The sequence below is a fragment of the Anabrus simplex genome, chromosome 12 (assembly GCF_040414725.1).
Source record: "Anabrus simplex isolate iqAnaSimp1 chromosome 12, ASM4041472v1, whole genome shotgun sequence".
Taxonomy (NCBI): Eukaryota; Metazoa; Arthropoda; class Insecta; order Orthoptera; family Tettigoniidae; genus Anabrus; species Anabrus simplex.
The window spans coordinates 29220589-29245189 of record NC_090276.1 but is presented as its reverse complement, the minus strand read 5'-3'; the positions used below and the strand labels follow the sequence as shown (position 1 = coordinate 29245189).

Below are 24601 nucleotides of genomic sequence, written 5' to 3'. Positions count from 1 at the left end.
GGAGGAATATTTTCCAGTGTCGGTACTTCAATCCCACGTGTCTAACTTACCTGATGTACCCTATTTGACTTTTCAGAAAAAAATCTCACATCGGAATTTTACGCCAAATGACGATAACCGCAAACGAGTTGAACCAATTGTGTTTATATTATATTTGGTGTATCTTCTAAATGTAAATTAATTGAAAATATCTGAATTCCTTGAATAATTTACGCGTCCGAAGTTTTCGCCTGTGTTTTTCGTCAAAAAAGTGCATTAATTACGTGAGAAAATACGGTATTATGCATTTTGTTGCGTGTGTCGGTGTGACATAAATATTATTATTCGCTGAAGTGTCATAAATGAGAATGATCAGGTACATTTTCTTGTAACCCTTTTAATGTTTTGGTAGTTTAAGATTTTAAATTGAATGGTCAATTCTCATTGTAACTCTAGATATGTATGCCTTTTACCTTGACCTTTTTTTCACCTTGACCATGGTGGAATATATGTGATGAAATCAAGAATTTAAAAAAATCTTCCTATTTTTGGTTTCTAAAAGTTGGCAGGTATGTATTGTAAATCTCTTACTGTGACAAAACAATCAAAGTCACTTGCCTGTTTGTCCACTGAATTATATTTGTGACAGCATAGTTTTCTCAAATAGATTATAAGCTTAGTCATTGCTACATCAAAGGAAAATTTATAACAAAGAAAGGCATCATACTGCAGTATGCAAGAGTGTTAATGATATGAAATAAATCCTTTTCCTAAAAATTAATTTTAATGTGTCATGATTTTGTTGATTAGTCATCCTTCAATTATGCTATTAAAATGCTCAAATCATCATTACTTCCGTATTTCAGAGATTTGTGATCTAGTACAATGTTTCCCTTTGTTTTCTTACAGTAATCTGTTAATGATAGTTACAGACTAGCTATCTCAGTGTACCCTGACCAAAAGAACAGAGAACAGTTACCCCTTCTGAGCTTTGTTAAGGTTAAAATATTATTCACTGGGTGAGTTGGCCGTGTGTTTAGGGGTACACAGCTGTGAGCTTGCATTCGGGAGATAGTTGGTTTGAACCCCACTGTCGGCAGCTCTGACGATGGTTTTCCGTGGTCTTCCATTTTAACACCAGGCAAATGCTGGGGCCGTACCTTACTTAAGGCCATGGCCGCTTCCTTCACACTCCTAGGCCTTTCCAGTCCCATCATCACCATAAGACCTATCTGTGTCATGTGACTTTAAAAAGAAAACACATTCAGAATAAGAACATTATTTATGATAATATAGAATATTTCTATTTCTTGATTCATATCATACAGAGTTGTCTCTTCACTTCAGGTCTCAATCCTCAAGTTCACAAATACTTGGAAGAACATTTGCTCAAGTCCATCACTCCAAGGTCTCAGCTGCTGACCCGCGCAATAAGTCAGAAGAAGAATGCTCTCCGTCGACGCATGTCAGTCAAAGGTGCCATCAAGAAGACTCGCTCAATCACAGTAGAACGTAAGTTACTTTGGAAACTTCATTTCTCTTCCTGTAGAATTACTCATCTAAACTTGATAACAAAAAATGTGAAGCCTTTTCATTCTCTGTCCTAGAGTCTGTATGAACAAAATTATAATTTTATTCAGTAATCGGGAGATAGTGGGTTCGAACTCCACTGTCGGCAGCCCTGAAGATGGTTTTCCGTGGTTTCCCATTTTCACACCAGGCAAATGCTGGGGTTGTACCTTAATTAAGGCCACGGCTGCTTCCTTCCCATTCCTAGGCCTTTCCCATCCTGTCGTCGCCATAAGACCTATCTGTGTCGGTGCGACGTAAAGCAAATAGCAAAATTATAATTTTATCTGTGCAGTGCATATTTTTGCCTCACACATTGTTTTTATGTACGTTTAGGTATAAAAGAGCAGAACTTGGATTAGTCCAATTTTTGTTTGTCGTATTGTTTGTTACATCACAGGAAAATGGCTCAATAGAATTTCTCAGAACTTGGCTTTTAGTTCAGTGATAGCTGATTTGTGCATTAGGCTATATATTATTTGATTAGAATACAAAAGGTGTCATAATATTAAGGGGGTCGAAAGAGGAAATGTTAAAATTTCTCTGCTAATATTAGATATATTGAAAAATTGTTCATAATAAAAATTTGCATTTAATAATTTCCAGTCTTTCAAAGTTTCATGTATTTTTACAGTGTGAGGAATAATAATGAAAATATTCTCAATTATTTTACACTAACTTCTGAGTTAACTGGCGATGATAATCAACAATAGCATTACCTTCCCCCATGGCACAACAGCCACGAAGGGCTTTGGCCTATCAAGTGACCGCTGCTCAGCCCAGAGGCCTGCAGATTATGAGGTGTCGTGTGGTCAGCACGATGAATCCTCTCAGCCGTTATTCTTGGCTTTCTTGACCGGGGCTGCCATCTTACCGTCAGATAGCTCCTCAATTGTAATCACATAGGCTGAGTGAACTTTGAACCAGCCCTCAGATCCAGGTAAAAATCTCTGACCTGGCCGGGTAAGAAGCAGGCACGCTACCCCTACACCACGGGGCCGGCAGTAGCATTGCATTGACTGAATATTATTTGTTGTGATGTTCTGTATCTTTTCTTCTGCAACTCCTAATAAACAACATTGCTGTTGAGGGTATGGTACCTTTTATGCAATTGTGCAAAAGCTACAGTAACCTCTCTACAGCATTGCAAGCTGTCCACTTCATGGCCGTATCGATGAGTTTAATCAACAAATTAATCTAAAAAGCCACCTAATTGATACTTTATTTCTTTTGCCTTTGGCAAACTTAAAAATACATTAACAAACACAGTATATGTTTCGACATACCGCTATCACACTAGGTCGTGCACGAAGGTAGTTCTCCAAGGCAACGCGAATTAAACATTTGCCAGATAAGATCGCGAGGCAAGCTGCCCGAATCAGATCGCCATTTTGTATAACAGAAGCCACCCCAGGGTTTTAACAAGTTAAACGACTAACACAATTTCTTTTATCACATTCCGAAGAGCAATTCTTGGAAGTTAAACAGTCAACACGGCCTTTTAACCACAAGAATATCACTCAAGGAAGTTATTAAATATAAACAATAAATACCTGAAGACTGGTGCATCTGACATAAACTTTCATTCAAGCACAAGTGTTTTTGAATAAGTGCCTTACCATAGACACTTTAGAATATTTTAAAGTGTGTTTATTAAAAACAAAGTGTTTAACAGCACCACAGACGAGAATTTTAATTAAGTTATTATTTTCTCACAAATGCCTGAAGATTATTACAAACACAAACTTTTTATTCACGCCACCTAATTTAAGTATCATTCACATAAATCTCCTTACCCCCAAACCCCCCCCCCCCATCTTCCGATTCATTCAAAGCATCTAGAACAATAGTTTTTGGATTCCCATGGGATATAGTTTTAAGATCCAATGTGCTTGCTTTTAAATGTTATCATCTAAGATTTTTATATACAGCTGAAGATGACCACTAAGTGGTCGAAATATGTACTGTGTTTGTTAATGTATTTTTAAGTTTGCCAAAGGCAAAAGAAATAAAGTATCGATTAGGTGGCTTTTTAGATTAATTTGTTGATCTCTACAGCAGTTAAGAATACATTTTTTAATGTGAATTAGAATTCTTGATTACTGCTTATGTTTCATCTTTGCAATTATTGTTTTTAATCTATGCATTGGCGGCAATTACAACATATTATTGTCTCCTTGCTAAATGTCCTAAATGATTGCCAGTGCTGATATCTTTTAGGAATATCCTGTCAAAGTGACAGTCTTCCTCTTCCTCCTAACATCTCGTAATTTTTTTTGGAGTGGTGGTGGTGGTGGTTAGGGGGCGGGGGTGATCACAGATCCAAGGTTTTTAATACTACTGAGGGCTGTAATCTAGAGAACTATAAAGGATTAACAAATCTTTCTCTTTTCTAGCGGACATCTTAGGTATGCAAGGGGATGATCGGCGATCTTCTTTAGCCCATTTACCTCACATACCTGATCCAGATAGTTTCGAAGAAAAGCGCTCACCTTCTCCAGAAGATATTCCTCTGTGGAAGCAGCACATGCCACCCAGACAGAGGTAAGTACTTTGCAGTAGTTACCAGAAATTACTGCCTGCAATCCCTATAGGACCATCTTAACTTGGAGTGCTGTAGGAATATCATAGTGTGTGCTGATGAAAAGAGGGAGCCATATACCATATGTCTGCCTGATCATGATATTCGTTTAATCATCATCATCATCATCATCATCATCATTTTTCTACTCCATTTTCCCGGGTGAGGTGTACAAGTGCTTGCCATCTGTTCCTATCTGCATTCTTCTTCTGTTTCAGGAAATCTTCCCACTTGAGACCTCTCTCCTCCATATCTGATTTCACTGTGTCTATCCAGCATGTCCTTGACCTTCCCCTTGGTGTTTTGCCTTGAACCGATTCTCACATACGTACCGTATTTCACGGCATAATCGTCGCACTTTTTATACCAAAATTTTCGAAAAAAATTGTAGGGTGCGACCATTATACGATGAATATTTAATACCAGTATTTGTATTACTCAAAAAATGTATTTATAACTAAATTGTATTTGAAACAAATTTAAGATGCACGTAATACTCGCGTTTATACATCAAAATAATTAAAATAGTCTAAAACAAAATTCATAATTTTTCGCAACAATTCGGCGAACGTTTTTCCAACCTGAAAATAAAAATGAACGTATTAAGTTAATTTGTCATTAATTTGAGTATTAAAGTTAAAATATTACACTTGCAAAAAATTATCGCTTTGTTGTGAAATGCGGACTTACCGGTACGCAATTTATTCCAAATCTTAGGTGTCGCTATCGCAGGTTTCGCTATCTGATGCGCCGTCCTCGCCTCTGTTAATACCAGTATCAGATTCTTCGTCTCCCTGCCACACTGCGTCATCTTCGGAACCGTCTACTGCATTCGAAATCCCAGTCCTTTTGAAGCTCTTGGAGACTAGTTCAGGTGGTATAAAATCCCAACTCTTCTTCACCCACGAGCATAACAAGTCCAAGGGTGGACGCCTGATATTTCCGGTGCGCGTCAATTGCTGATCGCCGCTCATCATTCACTCGTTGTAAAATCGACGTAAGTGGTCTTTAAAGGGTTTATTAACACATACGTCTAGTGGCTGCAAAGCAGATGTTAGGCCACCAGGAATGACTATCTGTCGTATCTTATTTGTAGTGAGAATTTGCTTCACTTCGTTCACGAGGTGACCTCGGAAACTATCTAAAACAAGCAGAGCTGGTTGTTTTAGTAGTGCACCAGGTCTTCTATTCCACACAGTTTTAACCCAGTCCAGCATGAGTTCTACGTCCATCCAACCCTTTGGTTGCACTCGTACATGAATTCCACGGGGAAACTGTATATTCTTAGGCATCGTTTTCCTCTTGAAAATGATGTAAGGCGGCAACTTTCTCCCGTCAGCTGTAATGGCTAGCATTGCCGTGCATCGCAACTTCTCACTACCGCTGGTTTTCATTAATACACTCCGTGATCCTTTTAGCGCAATAGTGCTGTTGCGAGGCATATCAAAAAAGATTGGAGTCTGATCGGCATTACCGATTTGAGAAAGCAAGTACGAAGTTTCCTTGCGCAAACGTATGACAAATCGGTGAAAATTTACAATCTTGTCCGTGTAATCAGCAGGCAACTTTTGGCTTAGTGTTGTTCTCCTTCGCACTGACAGATTGTGTCGTCGCATGAACCCCTTAATCCACCCACGAGTCGCCTTAAACTGAGTTACCGGTATGTTGTGTTTGCGCGCTACCTCCTGTCCCTTAATTTGTAACATTTCATATGATACACTGCAGCCATTGTTACGTATTTCACTGACATACCTAAACACTTCTTCGTCAATTATAGGAAACTTCCCTGTTTTAGGACCTCTAAACGCGCGTCTAGAAGGGTTTGTGCTTTTTAGCTTGTTTTTTACTTTCCGCCAGTCACGCACCAACTTTTCACTCACAGAAAATTTTCTTTCTGCAGCTCTGTTCCCGCGCTGTTCAGCGAAGGCAATTACGCTTAGCTTGAAGCCCGCAGAATAGTTTCTATATTTACCCATAATCGCTTATAAATGCTTCACACGTTAATGTTTTGCGATATAAATGACTTTCCGTAATTGTTCACTATTAAAACAAATTATTTCTGCAAACACCCAAAACACAAATTAAAAACTTAAATTCTCACGCACACATCTCTACAGTAATCACGTAAATCTGAAACAAATAAATGCATCTGTGATCTGTCCATTCCAGAGCAGCCAATACTGTTAGGCAGCAAGGAAGCATGCAACAATTCAGTTTAGCTCGTTGGTTGCGACACACTACTGCGCTTGCGCAAAGCTCGCAAACCGGAGCTCAAGCTAGCGCGGTGTAGATCTACTGTACTTATTCTCTTTGATCTACTGTATAGTTGACTGTATTCCGAGACGTCAGTAACAAACATTCATTTTCTTCAATTTCTTTTAAACATACGGTAATTAGGTTAATATTTCTTCCCAGTTATTGATGATTTTACATTACATTACTGACGAGTTTATAAAATAAAACTTTAATAGCATTGGATAATAATTATCTTGACTGCTTGGGTAAAAGTTTTCATCCCATGCCCGGACACGTATGACGTAGTAGTAAGATAAGAGTCTAGCGATGACAACTGAGACATCGTAAATAATTCGGCTGAATAATTCCGTGGAAATCTGCGTTATCGTCTTGGATTTCACTTTGTGCGCAATAACACAGGAACCGGCCCCATGGTGTAGGGGTAGCGTGCTTGCCTCTTACACGGAGGCCTCGGGTTCAATTCACGGCCGGGTCAGGGAATTTTACCTGTATCTGAGGGCTGGTTCGAGGTCCATTCAACCTACCTAGCCGGTATTTCCTGGCGACGTTGCCGATAAGCGATAACTTACAGCCTTACGTATTTCAAATGGGAACTCATAATATGTAGGTGGTGAATAAATAGTACACTGTCTCGCGACCACGTCGTCAAACTGCCGATAGCCTACCGGTAAGCATAATATGTAGGTGGTGAATAAATAGTACACTGTCTCGCGACCACGTTGTCAAACTGCCGATAGTCTACCGGTAAGCTATGCGTCGTACATATACCGGTATTATTTATTTATACGTTGTGCAACATGTCGCAAACGTGACTGTGTTGCCAAATTGCCCATAAACCATACACGTATTTAAATTGCGCATTCATGTGCAACTTACGTTGCAGTTCCATTTACCTTTTAACCAGATTAGTGAACAAAATTTGGACGTGCGACGATTATGTAATTAAAGGTTTAAAGTCCGATTTTTGTATTGAAAATAAAGGATGCGACGATTACGCGGTGGCGACGATTATGCCGTGAAATACGGTAATCTACTAAACAATGACTACAGCAGACAACAGAAAATAGATTCATTAGAACTATGAATCACCAACTACTCAAAAGAACAAAATCATGAATGAAGTAAATAGAAAGGTAGCTGGCATTGAGGTCCTTATTACCAGTGTAATAAAGAAGCCTAGACTTCAGTGATAAAGAAAGATGCATTATGAGAATGAAGAGCGAGAGACCTGCCAAAAAATACTCCTGGGGACCTGTTGTTTTTTAATTGATTTAAAAGAAGTCTCCGAAAACCGTAAAAAATAGGGTTAGTTACACACCAGGCAAATGCTGGGGCTGTACCTTAATTAAGGCCATGGCCACCTCCTTCTAAGACCTGTCTGTGTTGGCGCGATGTAAAGCCAGTTATATAAATTTAAAAAAAAGAAAAAACAACAAGTAGTTAGTGGGATGTAAAACCAATAACATTATTGTTACACTAAACCAAACCAAACCCCATGGCACTACAGCCCTTGAAGGGCCTTGGCCTACCAAGCGACCGCTGCTCAGCCCGAAGGCCTGCAGATTACGAGGTGTCATGTGATCAGCACAACGAATCCTCTCGGCCGTTATTCTTGGCTTTCTGGACCGGGGCCGCTATCTCACTGTCAGATAGTTCCTCAATTCTAATCATGTAGGCTGAGTTTACCTCGAACCAGCCCTCAGGTCCAGGTAAAAATCCCTGACCTGCCAGGAATCAAACCCGGGGCCTCCAGGTGAGAGGCAGGCACGCTACCCCTACACCACGGGGCTGGCACTTATTATTACACTAGCAGGAAAAAAATATCCAAACACCAAGAAGAGGTTGTGCTAGATTAACGAACGTTGGTAGGCATGTTTATACACCTGAAAGATGATGTTGATTCGAATTTCTTGCAAATGGCATTAACGTGGCGTTAGTAGCAGCACCCTGACATTACACATGAAGTTTGCTTTAAATACCTGTTAGGTACCTGTGAGATTGGACAGAGTGACTGTGTGAGTGGGTCAAGAATGCCCTTACGATGACAAAGAGGCCAGTATTAACAGCTTACTGCGGTTGAACAAGGCCATATAATAGGGCTACGTGAAGATGTATTTTCCTTCCACGCTATTGCAGAACGACTTGGCAGGAATGTTTCCACTGTGCTTGTGTGCTGGCAGCAGTGGTCACGGGAAGGTATGCTCACAAGAAGACTGGGCTCTGGATGTCCCTGTGGCACTACCGAGAGGGAGGACTGCCATATTCAGCGTATGGCTGTGGCGCTGCGAACTGCATCTGCAGCAGCAATTGGAGTGGTAGTTGGCATCACAGCAACGCAACGAACTGTTCAAAATCAGTCACTTGAAGGACAGCTCCGAGTCAGACGCCCTGCAGCGTGCATTCGACTGTCCCCAAACCACTGCCGTCTGTAACTTCAGTGGTGTCAAGCGAGAGCTCATTGGAGGATGGAGTGGAGGTTCGTTGTGTTTTCCGATGAAAGCCGGTTCTGCCTTGGTGCCAGTGATTGCCGTTTGTTGGTTAGGACGAAGCCAGGTGAGTGCCTGCATTCTACCTGTCTGCGGTGTCGACACACTGGACCTACACTGGGAGTTCTGGTCTGGGGAGCAATTTGTTATGATACCAGGAGCACTCGCGGGGTTATCCCATGCACCCTGACTGCAGATGTGTACGTCTGCCTGGTGATTAATTAATTTGTCACTTCTGAATGAAATAAGAAATACAAGCACTAACAGGCTTACGGATTTATTTATCAACATCACTGAAAAACCAGCAAGCAAAACTGAACTTTCCTGAGTCTAATGGCTTGCTCCCCAAAGGTGTAATTTGCCCTTTAGAGGTCAAGAATTCAAGGTCTTTTCCTGTTTTCATGCAACTTCACCGAACTGCCCCCTGTGGTGAGTACTCTTTATCCGTGCTGGAAATCACGCTCCGCTCAGAAGGGATTCCAAAGAACATTTTCAGGAGTAGGAAAAATGTAACCATACTAAGCAGTAATAGCAAAAATTGATGACTTAATTAGCGAGGTATTTTTTATATAGATTTAATACGACATGAATCGGGGCTTCGAATTTACAACATGCAAATAATACAATACAATACAATACAATACAATATATGAAGTAAATGATATTACATAAGTCTTGGGACTAGTTTCAGCCACTTATTGGCCATCTTCAGCCAAATAAAAATTAAACAGATTATATGATAACTAAAACATATACCATACAAGGACAGTGTTGTAGGAATAATTACAGTGAAACCTCATTAGTGCCTTCCTCATTAACACATTTTCCCACTTAGCACGTCATAAATTAGAAGCCCTGATTCTCATCGTATTATCGCGTCACAAATTTTCGCTATTACAAGTTAGTATGATCACATTTTACCGAGACCTGAAAATGTTACTGTATTTCTCATCCCTTCTGAAAGAAACGTGATTTCCAACTTGGGTAGGAGCCATCGCCACAGTTGCGTGCTTACAGGAAAAGGCCTTCCTGAACTTCAAATATAAGTTCCACTTTCGGGAAGCAAGCCATTAGCCTCAGGAATGTTCAGTTTTGCTTGCTGGTTAGCAGCGAGGTTGGTGAATAGCAGAGTGAACCTGTTTGTGCTTGTATTTCGCATTCCATTCAGAAGGTAAAAATTTATTTTGTGTTGAATGGTACAGTGAAGTGTAGCTAATATTTGTTGTATGATACAGTATCCTATATCCTATATCTGGATTAGGAACATAATCGTATGAAATTAACTATTGTGGTGCATATTTGTCTTGTGATAGCCTAGTTATGGATACGGGAAATGTGAAATTCCTTAATAACTTAATGAAGACAAAATTAAAATCTCGTCAGAAAGTGGACTGGCATAAGCATCCAGAGGTTGCAAATGTTGAAACTCGCACCTTCGAGTTTCGACTCGATCACTCAAGTTGGTTGAAGTTTTGTTTGATTCAACATGGCGGCCAAAGTCATTCCTTGCAGTTACACATGGTCGAATGTAACTTGCAATTCATTGTCTAAGAGTGTGACCAGAAAATAATGTTAAGTAACACACTGCTCCAAAATAAAAGGCTTCTATTAACATTTGTTTTAGAAAGTGTGTGATCCGTAATAATACTTCAATATTTTTGTTGTACCATGTGCACGTTTTCATATTTGTTGCCTGGCGTTTTTCACACCTTGCAGTGTACTTGGTATTTTATAATTCCTACTGAAAAAGGTTTTCATATTTTTTCTCTTGTGTTTTTCACACCTTTTATACTTTCCTCTAAACGTCAGAAATGGTAGATAGGCCTATATTTTTCACTATACCCACGGATACATAACGTAAAATGCCCTCATGTCAGAAAAAATCATATCTAGTGTTTCCATATTCCTATTGGATAGTTTTTATTTGTATATCCATTAGTACGTTTTCTCGCTTAACACGTTCTTTTTCCTTGTCCCCTGCAGAAATGTCTTAACGAGGTTTCACTGTATAACATTAAAATATATATAACAACAATTATTAAGATTATGATCTTCTTATCATAATATGATGTGTTTAAGTTGACTTAGGACTTCAGGCAAAGAAGTAAATCTAGAAATTGTAGCTAGAATTAGGAATGAATAAATATACAGAAACAAGTAACAGGTAGGGACCCTCTGAGAGGCAGCCCTGCCCAGGGAGTGGCGCCCCTGCCTATGTAAGTCCCAGAACACACTGACCCGGTGTGTAATATCTGGTAAAGGGTCCCAGCTCAGGGTAACGAGTGAAGACCTCAACGGCAGCAAAAGCGGAGAATATGATTTGGTACGGTGGAGCTGGCGGAAGAGGCAACCCACCTCTGGGGTAGCACAGAAAGAACCCACTGCCTTGTGGGATGAGGAGGGATCCTCAAAGGCTAAGGGAGTAAACCCCGAAAGAAAATCCTTCTTTATGTTAGGCCCAGCGAGCCAGTAAAGAAGTAATTGTTTTATTGCTTTCATTGTACGGACAAGCCTCAGATCGAACATACCAGAAAAAGACTCCACTTCTGGCACTTCAGGAACTAATGATGACCCTAAGAAGGCTGATGCTTATCCTGAAAATGCAAGAAGATACACCGATCAAAGACATAACAACTAGAATAGACCTTACCAAGAAACCAAACTGAGATTAGGAACCCTGAATATAATTACACTGACCAGACCAACAAGTGTGAAGAGATAGTAGACCTGATGAAAAGGAGGAAGATTCATATATTAGGAATGAGTGAGACAAAATGGAAGGGGATGAAATCAAAGAAACTGAGGGAAGATTACAAGCTTTACTGGCATGATAACAAGAAGGAAACAAAGAATGGATCATATATTAGGAATGAGTGAGACAAAATGGAAGGGGATGAAATCAAAGAAACTGAGGGAAGATTACAAGCTTTACTGGCATGATAACAAGAAGGAAACAAAGAATGGAGTTGGATTTGTGCTACGTAAAGATACTGAAACCATAACAGATATCACATATATAAATGAAAGAATGATCAAAGCCAGAATAAAACTTGGCAGTAACAGTCTGGAAAATTCAGACAGAATTCGGCCTACATTAAGTACATCTACGCTAGAATTGCTTATGTCATCTCAGGGGGAAGTATGTTTGAAGAAAACCTACACTAAAAAGGAGCTCCTGGGTGCGAAACAAGCTACAAATAATTTTTTATCACAAAACTAACTGGTAATGGGCAAATTTTATTGTGTAATATGATATACTTCAGGATAGATTGCTGTTGGAAAGGGCAAACGAGGTGCTTTGGATTTGACTCGTAAACATTTTGACTTTGTGTGTGTGTGTGTGTGTGTGTGTGTGTGTGTGTGTGTGTGTGTGTGTGTGTGCGCGCGCGCGCGCGCGAGTTAAAAATGGGATTACTGATAACCCTGATTACTGGCACCTCTGTTTGTTAAGCCATCAGCACAGTTAAGAAATGGGTTTAATTTTTTATGATGATTATAGTTCATTTTGAGGTTCCATTTGCCTGAAGTTTCTGCTAGCTTATTGAGAATTCGCTGCTTACCTGTGTCTGTTTCTGCCAGTATTGCAATATCATCAGCGAGTCTTTCAGATACCAATAAAGACATACAGTATAAAGTAATATGAATTTCATTGCATGTTTTACAGACTGATATCAGAGACTCAGTATGCTGATACAGAGGTGGAGGAACTGCTCACTATGCTCAGAGAGACGGAGACACTTGAGGAACAAGGAGATATCCTGCAGTATCTTGTCGATTCCCAGGGTCTGAATTTCAACACAGGTATGTGAAGATATGTGTTTTGATTGTAGCCAAACTGTTATTTTGTTCCTGTTAAAAAAACCAACAGTATATTAATATGGATTTGCTGCATGGTGGTTGTGATAAGAGTTGTTTCAAGGGAGAAAACAAAAAGGTTATCAGACATTTAGATGGCCGGATCTCTCCTTAGATTAGTGGTTGAGTGCTGACCTGTGGGTCCCAAGATTATGTTTTGAAACCCAGCAGAGGTGGAGGAATTTTTTCAAGGAAAAAAAGAACTACTTAAGTATTTTACTTTTTTTTTTTTTTGCTAGGGGCTTTACGTCGCGCCGACACAGATAGGTCTTATGGCGACGATAAAGTATTTTACTTATCAACGTTATGAAAGGAAATGCTTGAACTATCTGCCATCATTGTCCACATATTTTTGGCCCTCTTTAATATTACACCCACTGTTGCTCACATGAAATATTAGTGTCACATCCCTGTGCCCCATATGGTTTTAACTTTAACTATTTAGTAGCCTTTTGTGCAGAGCAGTAAAAAGTTCCTACTTGTTTTTAAAGATGCCTAAGGAATTATTTTGATCAATTTCCCAAACTATGACCGATGTTATCTGCTATTTCTCCATCGAGAACTCTACCCTATCTATCCATTTGGTTTCTTAGGCTGAACACTTCTCGAAACTTGAAATTTGTTATAGTGAGCATGAATTGTTGTATGACTTGGAAATTTTACACCTGGGAATCATGCTTGAAATTGTGTTTAGATTTGACAAGTTGACTGAGTTCACACATGTTCACCGCAAACATTAGTTGTGCAGCAGTAAACATATACAGAGTCATAATACGCTTTGTGATTTAATATGCAAAACAGAACAGCACACAGCTGGGCATTCGCACCTTTCAACAGGCTTTCACTCACTAACAAGCTTGCCTTGCATCCATGGTCAGGACAAATGCACGTGCACCTCCCGTGTATTGAACTCCGCAGTCGACTTTCATCTAGCTGATAGTGAACACAGTATGCAGCTGTTTCTATGCCTGTGAATGATACCGAGAGCCTCTGCAGTGCTCCCCAGTGAAATTTGATGTAGGTGGGGTGACAGTGTGGGGGGGATTTTCATAGAAGGGTCTTAGTCCTTTCGTATTACTACTGAGCATTTTAAAGTCAGAAGGATATAAGGACATTTTGACCATCTATGTGTTGTCTATGGTAGAAAACCAGTTTGGAGATGATCATTGTGTGTTTCGGCATGATAATACAATAACTAATGTTACATTCTACTTTAAAACACACATCAAAATACAGTGAAATAGGAAAAACACGGAGTCACAGAATTCACAAAAGTAAACAGTATTATACGCGAACCTTTTCTTGAGCCCGATTTTTACGGGGTGAGGAGTAAGGAGGGAGCGCTGTCGGTTCTGGTTGTACTGCCAACTGGATGGAAATGAAATCTGAATTGAATCGATAATATGATCGATCGATATGAATTTTCTAAACATTTGTTATCATACGCCAACAACTGTGTCACACATACATTATTTAACATTTAATAACATTTCTCGATGCGAATCTTGGTCCTAGCATGAATTATATAGTTTGGCTTTGATGCGTAAACAACAACAGTACTAGTTCGTAAAGGGTATGCCAGACGTCGCACAGTGATGCATAAGCGGTTCATAGTTTGTGATTCAAAGGTTGCCAAAATGGATGTCGAAGATAACCGAGGTCTACCGATTCAGCACTAGGGAACTCAGGGCTCAAGAAAAGGTTTGTGTATAGTACAGTACAATGTACAAGTAATTTACAACTATCAGTAAAGATATCTTTAAAGTAATATTACAGCAATATAAGTAAGGTATCCAGTGCTATGATAAGAGCAATGCTTATCACTTTAAAAGCTACAACAGCAATTTAGAGTCTTACATTTCACTAAAGACAATACAGTGCTTCTGATTAATGCTTCATTTAATGCATGAGCTGACTGTATCCTTAGATAATAAAACCGTCATCTATATTTTCGTCATCTGCTGTCCCCATACTACAGGTTTGATAGTAGAAGACTGTGTGTCATGTGTGATTATGCATTTTTCCGTTTTGATGGTTTACAACTCACGATTACAGAGTTTTTCTGATGTTCCCACCTAATCAGTACTATATTTATGTTGGAAAATTAATTTATTAATATCTAAGTTGCAGTACTAGTTTTGATTCATGGATCGTCCTCAATTGCTTACAGTAATAATTAAAATAGTACATACAGTCATTTAAAACCACTTTCTTTGAGAGTTTGTCATATATTGCAGTATTAAAATCTAATAACCGTCCATGTTTCATTTCACTAGCATAACACTGTCTGTTGAATTAAAACACTCTTCTCAAACTTTTATAAATTCACTGTCTTTAAATCTAGTGACCAGTTTGTTTAATTTGTTAGACTAATGATTAAAAGAGTACAATCACAATCATTAGAAACCATTTTCTTTGGGTTGTTGTCATATATTACAGTCTTAAAATCTAATAAAATGTCTGTTTTATTTCACTGATATCTCTGTCGAATGGGGAACCGCAAGTCCGTCGGGACTGTGCAGTTGTGTTGCGTCAAAACACTCTTCTCGGATTTTTACATTTACTATCTTAAAATATGGTAGTCAGTTGTTTAATTTGTTCTTGTTGTGCTATGTTAAAATCTCAATAAAATGGGGCTTCATGAAATTAGTTACACTAGTATGTAAATATTTTTTTTGGCCGCGCGAACTTAGTGTTGAAAAGTAGTTTATCAGCTAGTTTTACTCGTGATAGTGAGATTAGGAGAGAACATCTTCAAATAGGTGGTCGATTGTGTAATGAATATAGCCCTAATTGTGTGGAATACCTCCTTGTAGAGTAAATGTGTTGTGTTCTCATGGGGCCGATTTCCAGCGGCCTCGTTGTTAGTTCACTGAGTACTGTCAGTATCGACCCTCTATTTGAAGACGTTCCCTCCTAGTCTCACTATCAAGAGTACAACAACTAGCTGATAAACCACTTCGCAACGTTAAGTTCGTGCGGCCAAAACGTAGCACAACAGTAAGTGGGAACATTGGAAAGCTCTGTAATTGCGAGAAGACATTGTCCTCATAACATAACTTACGTACAGAGAACAGATAGTGCACGAACTCTTCGTCTTTCTGTTTCTTGTTCTATCACAGAAGGCACAGTCCGGCTCCATGGCTAAATGGTTAGCGTGCTGGCCTTTGGTCACAGGGGTCCCGGGTTCGATTCCTGGCAGCGTCGGGAATTTTAACCATCATTGGTTAATTTCTCTGGCACGGGGCTGGGTGTATGTGTCGTCTTCATCATCATTTCATCCTCATCATGACGCGCAGGTCACCTAAGGGTGTCAAATCGAAAGACCTGCACCTGGCGAGCCGAACATGTCCTTGGATACTCCCGGCACTAAAAGCCATACGCCATTTCATTTTACAGAAGGCACATTTCCCAGGGATTTGGTTATTCCTCTCAGGCCTTTCTTCTTCTCTTCCTGTCCCAAGAATATCCCGTAGTCTCTGCTTGATTCGTCGGGGAATATTTTCAAGGGAGAAGCGATACTTCAAGTAATCATGCCATAATTCAGTTTCTAGTGTCTTCAAAAATTTTGTTTTGTAGAATTATGAAACTGTTGATGCCACCTACATTGAGGAAAGTGTAAAACAGTGTCAGAGTCCATCATCTGCTCCTTTCTGACACTGTATAAGATGCTTTCAGATTATCAGCGACATCCACTCCCCATTTGGTTAGATTGTAAAAAGTCAATATATCAGGTTTCTCTACCTCACCCGTTTCCTCATCAGTGTCATCACTGTTGTGCATAGTTGATAACAACACCACTACATTTTTTTTTTGGGAACATACGACGACAACTACTTGGACAGATTTCCAAAGGTAAACATGATGCTCCCTTCTGGTCTGGTTTTTGTTTGAAAAAAGACGAGAGGAATTTCCCGTTTTTTCTTTATCGTTCCAACCAGAGTAAGTCTGTGGTTGGCCAGAAGACTGTGAGCTAATGGTATTGACTTACCGTCTTACTAGTAAACGGTGTATAGCTTTTATACAGGGTTTATACACTGTTTATATGAAATTCGTTACTAATAAACTGTGTATAAGCCTCCTGTGTATACATCTGTTATAGTTATTCATTGAATTGCTTATACAGACCAGGACCCTTGTATAAGCATTGTATAGCAGCGAGTAGCGGAAAAAGAAACGAGTGAGCAATTTATTTTTGTGGTATTTACTGTCTGCAGTAATATAATCGTGGTGAAATATTCAACGTATCCATTTACAGTCCAGCCGCTGGCTGTCCTGCCCTGACAGATTGTGATGAAAAGAAAAATAAGAGTAGAGAATAGCATTGCCAACCTGCGGAGATTTGAAACTATACATATAACCTTGAAAACACTGTTATGAATTTACAATGTGCCGTATGATTTTAATATTAAATCATTGAAACCTACACCCCTCGTCGATTTTATATTATTGTTTTAATTAAAGATATTTTACCACAAAGAATACTAAGAGTTCTGCTAGTGGTAGAATAATCGTCATGGTTTGCAATGCCTGACGTCACTGGCGGGCCAGATTTAAGATTTAACAGCAAGCACCAATCACCGTTCATGTCGCCATAACTCTCTTGTACTGCTAGTGCGGTGATGCCACTTCTTTGAAGAGAAACACGTGGCCTCAGTTGCTCGCTAGCTGCATGAAGTGCATGCGTTCACTGTGTGTAAGCCGTTTGTTTTTGTTATTGTGATATGGCCAGTGGATCATCGGAAACAATTAAGAAAAAAATAAGTTGTTATAAAAGCCAACGCCGTGAATTTATATACCGGCTACGTGAATATTTTGAGAAAGGGCGTGATAACGGTGTGCCTCTTCTTCCTGTTACAAAAGTGGTGGATCGAGTTTGTGACGCTTTAAAAGTAGGTAGGACAACCGTGAAAAGCGACGTTTTTATTGCCACGTTGATACTATTTTCAGGGTTCTTTATTCTGACTTATTAAAATTACGGTGATACTGTTCACACAGTTCGGTTTTAATGTTGTTATTTTATATTACGTCTATAGCCTACTGTTTTTGAGTTACGGTTATTCTATTCCCTGACCGTGCTTAACTTTGACCGCAGTGTTTTGTTATTATCTTTACGCTGTTCTTGGAATGTGCATAACTTCGACTGGAATGTTTCGTTATATTTACGCTGTTATTGAGTGCACTTAATTTTAATTGGAACGTTTTATTATTATGATTACACTAGTGTTGGCTTTCAGTATATTAGAGGTAATATTCGCACCTTTCCGTACGCATTTCCATCGCATTAACACACAATCTGATCTACGTATACGTGAAATATTTTAGGTGTGTGTGTTTGTTTATATCGTATGGTTCAAAATCGGCAACACTGTCTGAGAAACGTCAGGGCCGGACAGCCAGCGGCTCGACTGTAACTTTGAACACACATTGAAAGAATGGACGATAACGTTGACGATCTTCACGATATTTTAAACATAGACACCGTTCAGAGGTTGTGGAGGCTAGACATCTTCGTAAAGTGAAACACTTGAAAGAGATGGAATGACAGTTAATAACTATAAAAGAAATGATGGTTGGGCGTATTTTTGTGTAATAGACTTTTGAAATTGAGAGTTTATTATTCATTATCTGCCTATACAAAGATCTTTCTCAAATTTAAGTATAAAAAGGGACATATCCCTTGACATATAATGGTATAACTTGAAAACCGTACGTAACATGATTTCCATATATTGTAGTTGAATATGCAGGTATATTATGTATAAATGCCTAACAGAAACTTTTTTGATCAAACTTTTTTTATAGCTACAAAACAGTTTTTCCTTTCTCCTGAAAAGTAAGGATTTTGGAATGTGTACCCTTTTCAACTCACCGATTCAATTACAATTGCTTACGTTTTTCGTACTATCCCAGTTAGGAGCTTTTTATCTTTTCTTAAGCTTTTCCATTTCTTTCGTGGGTGAAGCTGATTCCTGCTCGTGGTGCCCCTGCATAGGTACCTGGATTAAAATTCCAGTACTGAACTGAACGTCAGCATTCCAGAAGTATCTACCAGTCAATATGACCCATTCGCTATATTCAGAACGGTCTTTATCAAGACCAACACTAACCATTATATCTGTAAATATTGAAGGTTTATCTCCATCTAAAGAAGGAATATTACACCAGCTTTGTCAAACTTACAAATGTGAAATATTATGCCTTCAGGAAACTCACAGGGATGAGCAACTACGGCGACCAAAAATAGCGGGAATGAGACTTGTGGCCGAGATTCCCCACAGACAGTATGGCAGCGCTGTTTTTGCCAAACCAAATTTACAGATTTTGTCTGTTGCAGCCACCAATGAAAATCAAATCGAGATAATAACTGTGAAACTCAGTAACTGCACCGTTTCGGGCGTCTACAAACCACCAAATGTAGATTTCTCCTTTAAAATTCCAGATAACTACTTCAAGCAAAAGACAAACTTCGTGGTTGGCGACTTCAACAGCCATAACAGTGCATGGGGATATACAGATGATGATAATAATGGAGAAGCTGTGTTAGAATGGGCTGATGATTACCAATTACAACTTATTCATGACCCCAAACTACCTCCATCCTTTAACAGCAGTAGATGGCGACGAGGCTTCAACCCAGACCTGATATTTGTGAGTGAACACGTGGCACAGCAATGTGTGAAATCAATGTGCAATCTTATTCCAAATACCCAGCATCGGCCCATAATGTGTCAACTTTTCTCTGCAATTCAACCAATAAAGGTTCCGTTTCGAAGGAGATATAATTTCAAAAAAAAACAGACTGGGAGAAGTTCAGCTCAACCCTTGATAAAATAATATCAGATATCCACCCAACACCGGAGTTTTATGATCAGTTTGTTGAAGCTGTAAAGAAAGCTTCCCGTGCTTCCATACCACGAGGATGCAGAGTTAACTATATACAAGGTCTAACTTCAGACCCAGCTGCCCAAATGAACACATATATTTCACTGTTTCAGGAAGATCCACTAAGTGAAGACACTATCTCAGCTGGAAGGAAACTGCTTTCCTCAATTGCAGAGGCAAAGAAAGATGCTTGGATCAAACTTATGGAGGAAACTGACATGTCAAGGGATAGCCAAAAGGCTTGGAAGCTTCTCAAACGACTTAGCAACGATCCAACCAAGGGACCAGTCCATGCAAATGTTACGGCAAACCAAATCGCAAATCAGCTTGCCATCAATGGGAAAACAAATCACCTAATAAGGAAGATGGAACATAATATTCTAAAAAGTGAGGTAATGAAGTCCAGTAACCTATCCCGGCCATTTGAAATAACGGAATTACAGAAAGCGATTCAATGCGTCAAAAATGGAAAAGCGGCAGGATTAGATGATATCACAATAGAACAAATAAAACACTTCAGTTCAACCACACAGGCATGGCTTTTAAAATTCTTCAACAACTGCTTTACTTCCCTAAAAATTCCAAAAATATGGAGAAAATCCAAGGTGATCGCATTTCTGAAACCTGGAAAGGAACCTTCAAACCCCAAAAATTTCAGACCAATCTCCTTACTCTGCCACCTATACAAAATAATGGAAAGAATGTTGCTCAATCGCTTAATGGGAGTAGTAGACCAAGTCCTAATCCCTCAGCAATGTGGCTTCCGCCCAGGAAAGAGTTGCACAGCACAGGTTTTACATCTAACCCAGAACATCGAGGACGGGTTTGAAATGAAGAAGATTACTGGTGTGGCTTTTGTGGACCTCTCAGCCGCCTACGATACAGTAAATCACAGGATATTATTACACAAACTTTATAGAATGATTACAGACATCAAGGTAACCAAGATGATAGCTACTCTCCTGGAAAATCGTTGCTTTTTTGTCGAATTCCAAGGACGCCGAAGCAGATGGAGGAATCAAAGGAATGGACTACCTCAAGGCAGTGTACTGGCTCCTATTCTTTTCAACATCTACACTAATGACCAGCCATTACCAGAAAATACTAAAAGCTTTATCTATGCCGATGACCTTGCACTTACTACTCAAACTGATACCTTTGATGAAGCAGAGATCTCTTTAACTGCTGCATTAGAAGAGCTAGGTACCTATTATGAGAAAAACCAACTCAAACCAAATCCAGCTAAGACTCAGATTTGTGCGTTCCATCTGCGGCATGCGCAGGCTTCTCAGAAACTCAAAGTACTATGGAAGGGGAACTGACTGGAACACTGCTTTACACCAAAGTACCTGGGAGTTATGCTGGATCGCACATTAACATATAAGAAACATTGCCAAAACCTGAAATAAAAGATAGCTGCCAGAAACAACATTCTACGAAAGTTATCAGGAACAAGTTGGGGAACACAACCACAAACGATTAGAACATCAGCTCTAGCTCTATGCTATTCTGCAGGAGAATATGCCTCCCCGGTTTGGTACAGGTCAGCTCATACGAAGCAGGTCGACATCGCTTTAAACGAAAGCTGCAAGATCATTACTGGATGTCTGAAACCTACACCCATTGAGAAGGTCCAACTTTTAGCTGGTATTGCTCCCGGTGAGATTTGTAGGGAGGTAGCAGCTAACAAAGAAAGGCTCCAGGCATCTTCTTCAGAAGCACATCCTCTCTATGGATAGCACCCAGCCACACAGAGGCTAAAATCTAGGAAAAGTTTTCTCCGCACATCAGTTAATCTTGAGGGGATAGCAGAGAATGCAAGAGTCACAATGTGGAAAGAAAGAATCCACCACCTTTCCAACTGGATAGAGCCGAAGGAAAGTCTTCCATGTGGACACCAGGAGAAGTGGACAGTATGGAAAGCCCTTAACAGACTCCGTACAGAAGTCGGCAGAACCAAAGTAAACTTGCGGAAGTGGGGCTTCTCAAGTGATTCATCACTTTGTGATTGCGGAGAGCAGCAGACGATCCAACATCTATGTCAGTGTGTTTTATGTCCTTCAATGTGCACTATGAAAGACTTGATTGCAGCCTCCCCCAACGCTATTGACGTCGCCCAATACTGGGCAAGCATCATCTAGCTCTCGAATATTGTTGCTCTATCTGTGATTCTATAATAGACTTGTATATTTGTATAGTACGAATGTAGATATCTTGTTGATTTTTGTTAAATATCTGTAAGTAAAGTTGATACTTCTGACACGAATAAAGAGAGATTACACAAGCAAGCTGAAGAAATGTTGATATCAATATAAGTCAATTTCCAGCTGTCGGACTTTGTGTTGCCACTGCCTTTTCGACATGCCGTGCTACTGCGCAACTTTCTGGAAAGTTTTGCTCGTAGATAACCAGCAGAAGCAATCATTAAGGCAGTGAACGTGCGAAATACGCTGGTGAACTGCAGGAAGAGATTCCTACGACTTGGAACGAGTGTATACATGCTGTATAGTAATACAATGCGTATACCACGTTTATTAGTAAGAAAAATATACAACGCTTATACAGGGTTTATTCACTGTATAACTATACAAGTGTTAAACAACTGTATAAGGACTTTTTATTAGTAAGACGGATACAGTATACCAATTATCCTTGGTTATGTTATGACCAGTGCCAGAAATCGGCTGTACTAGTATCTCCACTACATCTTTACCGCCATTGTTCACTTTGTATGGTCCATCAGGTTGTTTCCCTGTATATATCTCCACATTTTGTGTATAGAAGGTCCTCACATCTGCAAGGGCAAATATTTTAAAACCGTATTTTGCCAGCTTATTTCCTATACATTGATGAAAAGGATGCCTTAGAAGACGTCAAGCATTTCATCAATCATGACGTATTCACTCAAAGAGTAATACAATTTGTAATGTTCGGCGAATTCCTCCCACACCTCCTGAAAGGCTGTGAATTTATCAGATTTCTGATGATCTACCCTGCCTGTGAAGTTGTCAAATCGCAAAGCAGTCAGTAGGAAATGAAACCTTCTGAGACTCATAGTTGTGAGAAGAAGCTCAACACCTGGACCATTTCAGGCCCATAAATCTTTCAGATTTGTGTGGTATGACTTCTGACCTCCTGTGAGGTAGAGCAATCTTATTACTGCCTTCACCTCTACATGGTTTGTGTCTGGGGCATCCCGAGGTCTTCGATAATTTTCTTGTCTCATTCCAATCCATAGATTTGTGTAACGTACAGTTTTGTCTAGCATATCATCAGGGAAGAATAACTGCCATGATTCAGTGGGAAATGTTATATTACGAGCTAAATTTAACAGACCAGGCATGTGCGATACTATATTATGTCTTCTGGCTTGTCCCTTAGACATAGTACAGAGGAAGTCCCACTTAGTTATCTTGTCCTTTCCAGTGTACTGAGGTAATGCTATGTTTCCTGGTACAACCCTGTTCTCTTTTATATTCATATTTTCAGCTTCAGTATCTGCAGAATCCTTGGTATCCGTGTAGTGATAACTTTTTCCAAGAAAATCGTCAGTGTCGTCTTTTTCTTCTAAAATATTACATGCCTCTTCTGTATCTCTCACATCGTCATCAGAAAGTCTCTTCCTTGCATTAACTTGTAGTTTTCATAATGTTTCATTATATTTCTCTTCCTTTTCCACTCTATCAATCAATTTGTTTATCCTGTCAATTTCTTCGAGATCTATTTTCACTCATAACACAAGTAAACAGTCAAACCATTCTTGTATACTAATTGTTGCGCGCCCAATGTTAGAACTGAATTTAACAAACAGCAGTAGTCGCCTGCGGTCGAAAGGACCGCGCGCTCACATAAACATCCACAGCGACAACAGAATAGCAAGTGGGGAGTGCTACCTGGCTTTAAACACTAGAGGAAGGGTGCGGGGTAGATATGGTGGAGGGAGAAACCTGTCCTACAACAATCTTTGATAGATATTGTAAAGGCTTTTGGGCTTATGCCGTATCAAGAAAATAAGGTGAAATTCTTAACGTTTTGCGGAGAGTTTTGCTCTGCGTCTTCAGAAGAAATCTCGACTGACCACGAGTTCTCTGCGAAACGTTAAGAATTTCACCTTATTTTCTTGACACGGCATAAGCCCAAAAGCCTTTACAATATCATGTCTATAAGTACGGGCCGTGAAAGCATTAATGGCAAAATCGTTGACAGAGTAACAAAAGAAGAATGCATGCGGTTGAAAAGACTGCAGTGCGACGTCCTGAGGGTTAACCTTGCATTCAGGAAATGAAGCTTCGAATCCCACCATCGGCAACCCGGAAAATGGCTTTCTGGATTTCTCATTTTCACAAGAGACTGATGTATATTAAGGCCATGACCACTACCTTTCCAGTCATAGCCATATTCCAACCCACCATTGCCGAAGACCTGTATGTGTTAGTGAGACATTAAGGGCCGGTATTGTAATGAGGGTTTAAACTGAAGATTGAGTTAAACTGTAACTTGAGTTTAAACCGATGTTGAGTCTTATTATGACCGGCCTAAGTTAAACTGAGGTGAACAAGGAAATATACGATCTTGGTAGCAGTGACTTGCGAGAAAAAATGACTGTCGATAATGTATTGCAGTGACTTGCAAGAAAAGATGACTATCGATAATGTTTTGTTTCCTTCTTGTAGGTAAAATGGCGAATAAAATGAATAAACGTTGTCCTAATTTTACTTGTAAGGAAATAGAATTGCTTGTGCAATTAGTACAGAAATATTTATATAATCCGTGAAACAGTGGCCTTATGAATTCCTCCGAAATCTCCCATTGTGATAAACATACTACGGGAGGCATAAAACCGCAATGCTGTTAGTAGCTGACTGAGGGGTTCTACAGCATGATTTCTGAAATAGAAGGAAGTTACTTTATTTTCTAAAATTTACACTTTTGACATTCAAACGGTTAAAAAAGTTTTTTTCACATTCTTACCTTTTCGTTGCATGTTTTA

General features: G+C 39.5%; 1 protein-coding gene across 5 annotated transcripts in view; it reads left to right on the top strand.

Annotated features, from left to right (window-relative positions):
* LOC136884342 (probable phosphorylase b kinase regulatory subunit alpha) overlaps positions 1 to 24601 on the top strand; it is a 141045-nt gene that overhangs the window by 79114 nt on the left and 37330 nt on the right. For all 5 annotated transcript variants that reach the window (XM_067156452.2, XM_067156451.2, XM_067156450.2 and 2 more), the window contains 3 exons: positions 1327 to 1491; positions 3945 to 4092; positions 12536 to 12672. In XM_067156452.2, the coding sequence (XP_067012553.2) occupies positions 1327 to 1491; positions 3945 to 4092; positions 12536 to 12672 (450 nt within the window). The remainder of the gene's footprint in view (positions 1 to 1326; positions 1492 to 3944; positions 4093 to 12535; positions 12673 to 24601) is intronic.